Genomic DNA, 11,723 nt, shown 5'->3' with positions numbered 1-11,723 from the left:
ATTATACTTCAGCAATTTTTAACACGATCAACGAATTTAATACGTACGTGATACGGAATTAGATTTTGGAGGTTTTGATCATATTAGAATCAACCTTAGCTCAACCATCTTACTGCTCTTCTTCCTTCTCCCATTTGTTTTTTCTTTTTAAAAGAAAAATATTAACAAACAATTCAAAATACAAAACAACTTAAATTTTTTCAAACAAAAACAAAATACACTCTCTAAAAAGCATTAACAACAAACAGAGCAAGTGCTGGCAATCATTTTCCATGGCAAATACAGATGAAAGAACTAAACCCACTTCTTTGTGTTACAGATGCATTCCCGGACAGCATACATAGATTTCAGAGTTTCAAAGATCACTGTAAATGTAACAATTCTTATCAGCCACGCCCATATGGAATATTTATTCCAGTTTAATTGATCTAATCAAGTAACAAAGCAAAAAGGTCGAATAACATATCCAACCAGCATAAGGTTATAAGAATAAGCCCATAATTCTATAGCTTAAGAGCCATAGTTGCTGCAACTTTTCAAGTTTGAACTTGCTTTTTTGGATATTCCCTTGCTCCAAATATTGTAGATCCGATTCTCGCATTCGTGCTGCCCATTTCAATCTGCAAAACCATCAAGTTTTATAGTTATAAGTAAAATCTCTCAACTAAATCTTTTCCCCTAATATTACAGTGTACAGGTAAAAAAGATGGACACGCCACAAGGCAACTCTGCATAATGGTGCAAATTCAAGTTAAAATCCTCATTTCTACTATTGAGAGTGCTTTTGAAACCATTTTGACTTTCAGAAAAATGAGGGAAACACGGTAGCAGTACTGTAGTTGTTTAAAGTTTATGCTTTCATAGTCCTACTCTCTATATACAACTCAATTACATGTTATTTTGAACTCCTACTCCTAGCCCTAAAGAAGAAAAAAAAAAGTCATTATAGTGAAAAATATAGTCTGAAGAAGAACAGCAGCAGAATAATCTTTACAGCTTGCTCAAAGTCTGCAGACATGCCCATTGACAGCTCGCATTGCTCTTCTGGAATTCCAAGTGCTTTGCAAACCTCAGCTCTGCAGTTTGATAATCTCTGAGGACAACAGACAGGTTCGAGAAAATTAGAGGACAAGCAAAAAGGCTTGATCACACAACTATGTGAAGACTGTCACCTTAAAGTTTTCTGGGGTCGATGAATAATCCAGCATACCAATTGTCATTAGGCCAGAGAACTCAAGGTTTGGGCAGCCCAAACTAACATGTTTTGCAAGTTCCACACACCCAGAGGGCTCAACACCAAATTTTGCTGCAACAAAATGGTAGTTAATTAAATATACCAAATGAATAAATAGGATTCTTTTATAAATGCCATGGATAATAACTAACAATTGTTGAAAACAAAACTATTCCAGAGGAGCTCAGAATGTAGTGCAGATGGTAAACCATCATGCCCCTTAAACGCATATACCACCAAAATTAGGCAAGGGTGACTAAGATATTCGGTTTGTATAATTCTTAAGGTACGCCACATCCACACAATGGTTAACCTCACCAAATGGAAAATGCTAAAAGACAAACGAGACACACCCGTAGATAGAATGGTCACATAAAACTTCACATGAAAAAGAAACTAAATCATAACTAATTTTTGATAGACAATATTGCTATCAACAGATAATAACCATCCATGACACATGTTGCTGCGGAGTCAGGTTGGGGGAATGGCTGAGGAGCTTAAAACAACCACTACACGGTGATCAACAACTAAGCATATGAACAAGGAATGACATAACTAAAATAACACAAATGCTGATTGATACTATGATTCTCAAAAACAAAATGGTGTACGACATAGCCAAATCAATTGTTCTAGCATGTTATTTTACTGTTCAAGCAGCCACAAAGGTCAGCTTAGGAAAAAAAAATAAAAAATGCCATAAAGGTCAGGGGAGTTTTGAACTTCAATCAGACAAGTCAAATCTGTTAAAAGAAAAAAAATAATGAAATTGTAAGTATGTAAAGAAGAACGAACATAATCAACTTACATGTTTCTCCACTAGTATTTACTTGGACCAAGACCTTCAATGGCTTTCTCTCAATGCTCCCAACCACACGATCGAGATTATTTGCAATCTGAAAAGCACATAAAGTGTAGAAAATCAAAATGAAACAGTCAAAGTTTAAGTATGCTAAATTTATTTTCTTTTCAGTTCACTTTGTGGTTCTTCATCCTATTGAAAATGTTAATCTAGTGTATGCTTAAACTGAGTAGCTCAGCAAGCCATTTTTAACTAAGTCCCCCTGACACCAAGCATAGAAACCTTTTAACAAAAAATTACTAATAGATATCGGCAGAAGGTGTTACCTTTTCATCATCTACACTCTCCACCATTGCAAGGTTTGGTACTCCAGCTGCACAATATTAGATGACGTGCGCAATATTAGATGACAATTGATGAATAATTAAAGATCGTGATCTCTCTCTCTCTCTCCAGCAGTAAAAGATGATACACTGTGAGATCGAACCTACGCCCTATGATCGGCATACAAGGAAAGCAGCAGTAAAGCATAACCAAGATCTATGAACATAACTTCTCAAAGACAAAAGTGTCTAAGCTACGTTGAAGAATATCAAACTTCAAATTGGATAAATAAATACACTTAAAATTGGGTTTCTCTCGATAAGCTCTCATTTGTTAGAAAAAAAAAAAGGTTCCCTCACTTTCCCCTCGCCCGAAACCACATAGTTTCTTCATATTAACATACCCAAAAGAGGCTTAACCTTATTGCTCTGCAAATTCCCAATGAAATGCCACTCAATATCGTCTGGAAGCTGCAAGTCAAACAATTAACGAAGTTAGTTACTTTTTACTTAAAAATAAAAAATAAAATTGCATTTTACAAGTTTCATCATTTAGGACCTCTCCATAAGCAAAAACGAATTCTTGTATCACATACTTACCTTGATCCTCCTACTCTGTTTGGTTGCTGAGAAATTATATATAAGAAAGAAAGAAAAAAAAGAAAATTTAATAAACCCAGAAAAGGAAAACGAAAGAGAGAACCTGAGGAGCTTTCTCGATGAGCTCTTGAACGTAGTTTTCGCCGAAACAGCGATGCCCAGCTTCGTAGACTTGGCGGATGAGAGAGACCGGTTTGGTCTTGCTCACGGCCACCACTCGGACCTGGTGGGATTCGCGCCCGGACCGCTCAGCGGCTCGTTGGACTCGCTGCAGGACGGACCGGAACGCTGCGGCTGCGATGCCGTCGATGGGGGCTGCCGAGGTGGCCATGTCAGAGCCACTCTGCTCCACCACCACGTACTCCTCGGCTTCTTTTTGGTCCAGATTGTTCGCCGAAATCAAGCGAGGGGGATGTGAAACGTTGCGTTTTGAATTTCTGTGATGGACGAATTGGTGCGTATAAACGTAAAGTACTGAAAGCTTAACTAAGTAATGATCCTTAATTGCTTATTGCTTACTGTGTTTTCTTCTGTTAGCCCGCCTTAGCCCAAAGCCTGGGAGACCCAACAGGAAACAGCCCAAAGCCTGAAATTAGCCTAGCGCGGGTTAGAGCCCAACCGCCTCTCGAGTTTAAGTCTAATAAGTATAAAATTATATAAATTAATTTTAGATTGACTCTTTTAATTAAATCGATAAGATCCATCAATCCTTTCACAATTTATTTAAATAAATTAGTGACAAAATTCAACTAGCATAATCCATTTAATAAAAAATTAAGTGTTTGTTTACTTTACAAATCAACATAACCCGTTTAATAAACAAAAGCCTTTTCATATATTTATATATATTTTTTGTTATGAGTGACACATGTAATTTTATTGATTTTGGCACGGCACACTAACAGTCAATTTATTTATTTTTTAATGAAATTTGACAGAATGAAATAAATTATTATTTATGCCTATCTTAGGGATGTTTCGGAATATTTTGATATCACTGCGAGCTTATTGCAAATTAAGTAAACTACAAGAACTGATATTGTACTTTTTTTTTTTTTTTTCCTAAAATACGTGATTATTTACTTAAATTTTAGATAAAATTTAGGGAAAAATGCAAAATTAGTATTTGTGGTTTACCTGATTTACAATTAACTCCATGTGGTATCAAAATGAACTCAAAGGTCCTTGAGGTATGCCAAAAATATAATTTAATCTCTACAATCAAATTTCGTCTACTAATTTAACAAATTCCCCTAGTATGACACTAACTTAAATGGGATAAGTATCACAATTATTTTGGTTATAATGTTTTACGCTATTAGAATCTGTTAAATCAATGAACAAAATTTGACTGTAGGGACTAAATTATTTTTTTGGCATACCTCAAGGACCTTTGAGTTCATTTTGATAACACAATGAGTTAATTGCAAATCAGGTAAACCACAAAGATTGAATTTACATTTTTCCCTAAAATTTACTAAATTGAATGTAAATGCTCATAAGTTTTAAAGCACAAGTAGAATTAAAATTAGGCTATAACTCATGTCGATGTGAGAGAGTGCCTACAATTTCTTGCTTACATGCTGTCTAAGCTTCTTATGTTCGGATCCCAACAGAGATGCTATCAGGCTGGATACAAATTACAACTCTTTGATCAGTCTCAAACAAGGTTGCAAAATAAGAAAGAAAAGGAGAATCATTTCAGGTCTTCTGATTGAGAGATATATAATGTACCCCTACTATATTGTACATGAAGCAAGCTGATACAGAATTTGATCACAAAATTTTGACATGTAGTTCAGGATGGGAACTAAAAATACACCATTGTTTAATCAAAATCCAAATTGAAAAAAATATGTTAAACCCATGTCCAATATCTTGAAAAATAGTGATTATTCTTGTAGGCTAACGCATAACTCTCTCATCGATCATATCACATAACTCTCTCATCGATCGTATCTCAACAGGTCTTGAGGTTGCCGGCCTTGAAAAAACGAGGAATGGGAGTCCCGCGAAAAGCCTTCTTGATGATTTTCTTGAAAAGGGAATACGTATTATTGGAGAGTGCAACATACAAGGGGAATTGCATAAGCGCAAACAAGGAGACGGGAAGCAACACAGCCATGTTAACAAGAGTGACAGTCAAAGCTTTCTTCTCAAAATGATTGATGAGAAAAATGGTGGCTGTGAAAGAAAGCATGGTGGTTGTCATGGAGAGGAAGAGTAAGGTGAAGCCAATCATGAGTTTCCGAGGGAGAGATTTGAGGAAATTTTCTTGCTTAAATGGAGATGTGAGGATGGAGAGGAACATGACTACGTAAGTCAAGGAGCTCGCAAGGGAGATAACGTCCATGATGGTGAAGAACAAGAAGAAGGGAGAATGAAGGAAAACTGGACGACCCTTCTGATCGTTTCCTCCTGGGATGGTGTATGCAGCCGTGAAAACAACAGTGGCGACAAGGATTGCAACTGTAGAGCACGATTGACAGGTCTCCTTTATCCACCTTTCCGCCTTCTCAAGAAGCTCGGCATGTTGCTCTTTGAAGAGCTCGTCTGCAGTTTTACCGGTATTGTTACGGTGCATGACATAATGGGAGGGAACTATCTTTCGCACACGCTGCGTGGAGACATTGTATAAGATTAATGTGTTCTGAGTACTAATTAACCACATAGAAATGTTATATATGGTCAGAAAAATCTTGTTTTCTGAGAATGTATTGTTTAAAGGCCGATTGAGAGAAAGTAAATATATATGAGGGAGCTTAAATATTATATACCTCGAGCCATTGCAACTCATCCTGCAATTGGAGTGCAGGACCAGCGCGTGTTCCTCCCTTATAGTTCTTCATGTCTGCGGCGTGATGCAATATGGTGTAACCTCGCTTATCAATCAGTGAAAACAACCGATGTTCCATTACCCCTTTCATCATCTTTAGACGGCGGAAGATTTCTCTTTGACGGTGGCAAATGGCCGCAACCACTATAGTTACCCCGTCCTTACTAATGTGCTCCATTGCCTGAGGATGCACATCAAGTATCTCGTCAAATATTTCTACTATTCCTTCACTTGCTGCAATAAGCAATGGGGTGTCAGGTGTTTGATCTCCTCCTTCTCCTTTACTGGCGCCTCCTTTGCCATCGTCGTCCAAAGAGTGTGATCCTTTCCTCAAGGAAATGGGCCTGTCTTCTACTTTTAAACTGTTTGCCCACGTGGTATCCATCTTCGCTAGCAACTTGGTGAGTTCAAAAGCTGATTCATGCTTTCTCTTCGCCTTCCATATTTCATCGATAGCCGGCCATTCTGTCCATGTCATATATATAGTACTATTCATCAATATATATATAAGTATGTGTACGTTTGTGAGAGAGATGGTAGTTAATTTCTCGACCAAAATGGCTTGTTTTTTCTTCTACAAATAGAAAATGAGGTTGCACCTTTAGCCAGGCCCCTCCACATAGTATAGTATATTCTTGAAATTGCTGCAACAATTGTGTAAAATTACATGGTTACAAAAATATTTCTGCTAGTATGCAAATGAGGAATATAACCGAAAGTATTGATCAGGGGAATCTATATATATATATATATATATATATATCAAGGTAAATAAACAAAGAAAAACTAAAGCACTTGGAGATTTTGATCTCTCAAGCATTCTTTTGCAGCTCACCAAATCTATACTCTATATTTTAGATTAAAAGAAATAAAAAATTTACCCTTTTTTTTTTTCTAAATATTTAATTACCCACTTTTTCAAATTACTTAATTACATCTCACTCTTTATATATTATACTTATTCACTTTTACCATTCATTTATCTTCATTCTATCTCTGCATTCTCTTACAGAATCATTTCTTTCTACATTTAAAAGTTGTTGCTTTCTTATTTGATGAGCTACCATGCATGCTTACTAAATTTGGTGAGCCCTTTCTCGCCAAACTTTTTTTAGGCTAAATTGATGAGCCGGATGGGGTTCATTTTTCCCTCAAATCCTGATTTCTTTTCACAAACGCTATCTTTGAACATGAATTAGTATTTTTCCCCCATTTTATATGGTACACTTTGAAAAGGTAGTGTAGCACGGACGGTTGTTTCTGAACGAGTGTGATAAGAGATTAGTAGGAAATAATCCGTTGTGTACGCGTCTGTGTGTGTTTTGTAAAATTACCTGATGAATGCCTGTTTGCTTGGCGGCCGAGGCTACTGCTATCGTGGCCGCCTCTCTCCAAATCTTCCATTATTTTTTCAACTTCATTACCATCATCAACATCATCGTCGTCGTCATCATCCAGATGGGCAGGAAGGCCTGCACTAAGAATTAATGTGTTTAAATTACTAATTAAATTGGGGGTACGGTGTTTAAAGCATAACAAGAATAAAAGCTTTGTTTAAAGTGAATGAATTGAAGCCGCACAAATGCATATATGTAATGCTGTTGTGAAAGGCGCGCACATAATTAACATAAATATAAGAGTTGTAGAGGTCGACATACAATAATAGAGGAATCTGTTCATGTTTCCCAGGTTGCATGAACTCCTGAAAGCAGAAGGCATCTTCGCTAGAAGGTGAAGACATGTCATGCCATTGATTTCCTTTCTTGTTCCAAGTGTCTTGTCCATTCCTAGTAACCAAATTAAATGGCAGTTTCTGCAACAAAAAAAATCATAAAAGACCATATATAATTAAAGCATGCCATTAATTTTGAACTTGTATGTTTAATTGCATGAGAGAGAGAGAGAGATCAGAGACCAAAGTGTTGGCCTAACACAGCGGCATGGAGAATGGACATGCTGTCATGTCTATGCAAGTGGGGACTTATATCATGCTCCCCAACTAATTTAGCCAAAAATTTGGCCATTTTTGTCTGACCAAGGGCAGCTGCCCTAAACAGCGGGGTTTCACCAAGTTGATTACGATCCTCGAGTATCTTTTTCAGCTCGGGCAGATTGTTTTCAGAGAGTTTAGTGATCAAGAGTTTCGCTGATGCAACATTGTTGGTGGAGGCGACCTCGTGAAAAACATTGTTGTCGTGATCGCTCTTCTTGGATATGGCAAGAGATATATCGGAGGGTGGTAGGAGACCAAGCAAATGCTGAAGCAGTTCCGTTCCTTCACTATTATATCCTGCAATATGAAACGCAGTGAGCCCGTCGATCGTCAGAGGACGAACGACACGCTCAGGGTGTTTGTCGTAGAAGCTCTTCATGGCCTCCCAGTCCCCATTCAGAGCTGCCTGATAAGGCTTCTTCAGCCCTGAAAAGGGACTCAAATCATCACTGGCCATCTATCTCCCAAAAATATTAGATGCTATTTTGCTTAGGAAAATGTTATATAAGGGAAGACTTTTAATTTGGGCCATGGCCGGCCGGGCAGCTTTGTTCCTTCCACATGCAGAAGTGCAGAACCATTGACTCTACGCATCTGTTCCACTTATTTTCTTTACTGGATTAGTTTGTGTTAAATATATTGGATAATATATTAGAAGCGGAAGAAAGAGAGAGAAGAGAGAGAGAGCGAAAGCACACAATGGACTACATTGTATTGACTCTGATAATAATAATGAATACAGAGGCCTCTATTTATAGAGAGGCAAGTAACCTAATAGATTAAGGAAAGGTAAACCTAGTAAAATAAGGAAAGGTAAACCTAGTAGAATAAGAAAAGGTAAACCTAGTAGACTAATAATACCTAAAGAAGTAAATAACAAGTAATATTCTTAACATCCCCCCTCAAACTCAATGTGTAAACTTGAGTTTGGATAAACGAAAAGGGAAAGAAAAAGGAATTCGCCGAAAAAGCTGCTTGTGCCGAAACAATTGCCGAAGTAACGTCATAAAAGTTGTTAGAGACCAGTAGATTATGCCTGAATTTGAGCAATGCATTTAAGCTGGAGCTTGGTTCACTTGGTTGTAATTTTGACTTGAAAACCATATACTAGTAATGAAGTAGCTCGCCTGGTCGGCTGAGAAAAGTAGGTTCGGTTAAAAGGGGCTTGTTTGGCCCGTAACCCTTGAACCGTCTCGCCTGATCGGCTGAGATAAGTAGGGCCGGTTCAAGAGGCTAATCATGTCTGAAACCCTTGGACCGTCTCGCCTGGTCGGCTGAGATAAGCAGGCCCGGTTGAAGAGGCTAATCATGTCTGAAACCCTTGGACCGTCTCGCCTTGTCGGCTGAACTAAAGTCTGACTAGTAGACCGTCTCGCCTGGTCGGCTGAGATAAGCAGGGCCGGTTGAAGAGGCTAATCATGCCTGAAACCCTTGGACCGTCTCGCCTTGTCGGCTGAACTAAAGTCTGGCCCATCTAACTAGTAGACCGTCTTGCCTATCCGGCTGAGCTAAGTAAGGAGAAAAATGGCCGGTTGAAGAGGCTATTCAGTGACCGGTGATGGCGGCATTTGACAAGGCATAAGTGGGCCGGTTGAAAGGGGCTTCTTTGGCCCGAAAACCCATGGACCTAAGGAAATATTGGTCTGACCCGAGAGTGCCATCCGCAAGAAGAATGAACCGGATTGAATTGCGCCAAAGAACAGGCTATAAAACCGAATTGAACAAGTATAAACCAACTTGAACCGCATAAAACAAACGCCTAAATTTGAAGAAGAGTCTTGTTTTCTGCCATATAGAGATGCCAAAAGTAAAAATAGACCACAAATTTGAAATCAGGACGAAAAATTGAGTAGGAAACACCTGGTCAACTTTTTTTTTTTTTTTTTTTTTTTTTTTTTTTTTCAGTGGTCAAAGTCAAAGTCAACGGTTGAAAAGTCAACGCTGACGTGGCACTAATGACGTGGTAAGGTCTGACTTGATACTGATGACACGGCACACAGGCTGACGTGGCAAGGATGGCGTGGCACGTGGGTGCGATGGCGCGTGTGGTACACGCGCGAACGGAGGAGGCGTGTTCTGGCGCCTGGATCTGACGCGCGGAACTTCTGGGGGCGCGTGGAGGCTCGTATGGAGGATCTGAGGCCTGTTTTAGAATCCTGGGGAGCAGATCTATCGATCGGTGGCCTGAGGGAAGCAATCGGACCACCGTGGCGGCCGGTGGCTGGACGGCAGTGGCGGAATTGCCGAAACTTTGGGCGGCGCGTGTGGGCTCCGATATGGCTGTGTGCGGCGGCTCTGGGACGGTTGTCTTCCGGGCTTTCAAGCGGTATAGTGATACACTGAAAACCTCGAGGAGAAGATAGAGAACCGTGAGGAGGAGAGAGAATGATTCGCCGGATAACATTGGCGGCGCCGGAAAACGTCAAAGACGTTTATTGGAGGCCACAGAAAGGTGGCTCTGATACCATGTTAAATATATTGGATAATATATTAGAAGCGGAAGAAAGAGAGAGAAGAGAGAGAGAGCGAAAGCACACAATGGACTACATTGTATTGACTCTGATAATAATAATGAATACAGAGGCCTCTATTTATAGAGAGGCAAGTAACCTAATAGATTAAGGAAAGGTAAACCTAGTAAAATAAGGAAAGGTAAACCTAGTAGAATAAGAAAAGGTAAACCTAGTAGACTAATAATACCTAAAGAAGTAAATAACAAGTAATATTCTTAACAGTGTCTCAGACTGTCATTGTGACAAATTAATTGAAAGCCGCGTTAATTTTTAGAGTGATATCTGTCGTCAAGAGAGAGTAGAAACGCATCTACTTATTATATATACGCTTAATTTTTTAATATACTTTGCTTCATGAACTAATAAAGTAGGCCATTACAAGTATGAAACAAAGGCTAAATTAGATGCTCTAGCTTTTGCACGTTCGGAAAATGCATGGTTCACATGAACCTTTATTCTAGGAATTTTGTTGAGGAAGACTTCTACGAATCTTACTTTTGGGTGTTACCAGAAAGTGTCTTGTTAAATTTAAGAATCAGAATTAGCTTCTTTCTCTCTCAAGTCTCGAGCACAAGCACAGCTACATATGTGGTAATCGAAATGTCTCGATCGTGAGCGTACGTAGGATGCCTTGATGACACACTTGAACGGTTAGATTTCTGTTAGGTTTTCTTCTCTACATAAACAATGAGGCTTCCTACAATTAATTTCTTTCTCCCTCATTGTGAGTGTCTTTTCTTTTTCCTTGTCTTCCCAAGCTCACCACCGGCCGGCCGGCCTCCTCCCTTCCACATCCTCCAACCCTTTTTATTTTTCTTTTCGTTTTGGAAAAATTACATACATCTCCTCAAACTACTATTTAAATGACTGATTAAGGGGGTTGGTGGGTCATATGGACCTCCCAAAATTTTTGATTAAAGAGAAAACAAAAAAGAAAAAAGTTAAAGATGTTATCATATAAAGCCAATATTGCTGCTCGTTGTAACACATTGTTCAATGTGCTTGATAACTGAAGGGATTGTTACAGAAAGAGAAACAAAGACAGACAACGTAGTTATCACTCACGAAGGGATTCAGCCTTTTTTTTTTTTTTTTGGAATAAAAATGGAATCTCAATTCTAGCAATTTGCTATTTAAATTGTTAGTAATTCGGTTAATAAATGTGAGAAAACTTTCTATAGGATCCACTTATCCTAACAAGGGGGGTAGGCTGTCAGAGACCTGCTCAGAGAAGTGGGCCTTATAAGAGCCCTCTTACATTTGCTGTCAGAATTGCTAACAATCCAAACACCAAAATTATTAAAAATCTCGATCCGTAAAAATATATAACACATTTTAGCGATAGGAAGCCTATTATTGAAAACTGAAACAGAAATAATGAACCAATTATAGGAAAAAAACTTACAATGAGTTAAAAAC

At 38.5% G+C, this 11,723-nt stretch overlaps 1 protein-coding gene and 1 pseudogene across 1 annotated transcript; both read right to left on the bottom strand.

Annotated features, from left to right (window-relative positions):
• Positions 1-286: 286 nt before the first annotated feature.
• Positions 287-3,384, bottom strand: LOC132170132 (uncharacterized). Its single transcript, XM_059581033.2, has 7 exons — positions 3,066-3,384; positions 2,767-2,833; positions 2,366-2,412; positions 2,046-2,133; positions 1,173-1,306; positions 995-1,093; positions 287-620 (listed from the first exon to the last, which is right to left on the bottom strand). Exons 1-7 carry the CDS (start codon positions 3,291-3,293, stop codon positions 537-539), a joined length of 747 nt encoding a protein of 248 aa, XP_059437016.2. The 5' UTR covers positions 3,294-3,384; the 3' UTR covers positions 287-536.
• Positions 3,385-4,922: 1,538 nt separating this feature from the next.
• Positions 4,923-8,248, bottom strand: LOC132170130 (uncharacterized; annotated as a pseudogene).
• Between the last annotated feature and the right edge of the window lie 3,475 nt (positions 8,249-11,723).

This window comes from Corylus avellana, chromosome 1 (assembly GCF_965113065.1).
Source record: "Corylus avellana chromosome 1, dhCorAvel1.hap1.2, whole genome shotgun sequence".
In the NCBI taxonomy this organism is placed as follows: domain Eukaryota; kingdom Viridiplantae; phylum Streptophyta; class Magnoliopsida; order Fagales; family Betulaceae; genus Corylus; species Corylus avellana.
Note: the sequence above shows the minus strand (reverse complement) of the source record. Positions and strands in the feature narration are given on the sequence as shown.

Bases quoted from the DNA above. Each gene is read 5' to 3' on its own strand.
- LOC132170132 (XM_059581033.2), bottom strand. From the start codon at position 3,293: ATGGCCACCTCGGCAGCCCCCATCGACGGCATCGCAGCCGCAGCGTTC. The intron at 2,413-2,766 runs GTATGTTAATAT...AATATTGTGCAG, and splicing joins TAAGGTTAAGCCTCTTTTGG to CTGGAGTACCAAACCTTGCA. The intron at 1,307-2,045 runs GTAAGTTGATTA...ATTTTGTTGCAG, and splicing joins AAATACTAGTGGAGAAACAT to CAAAATTTGGTGTTGAGCCC.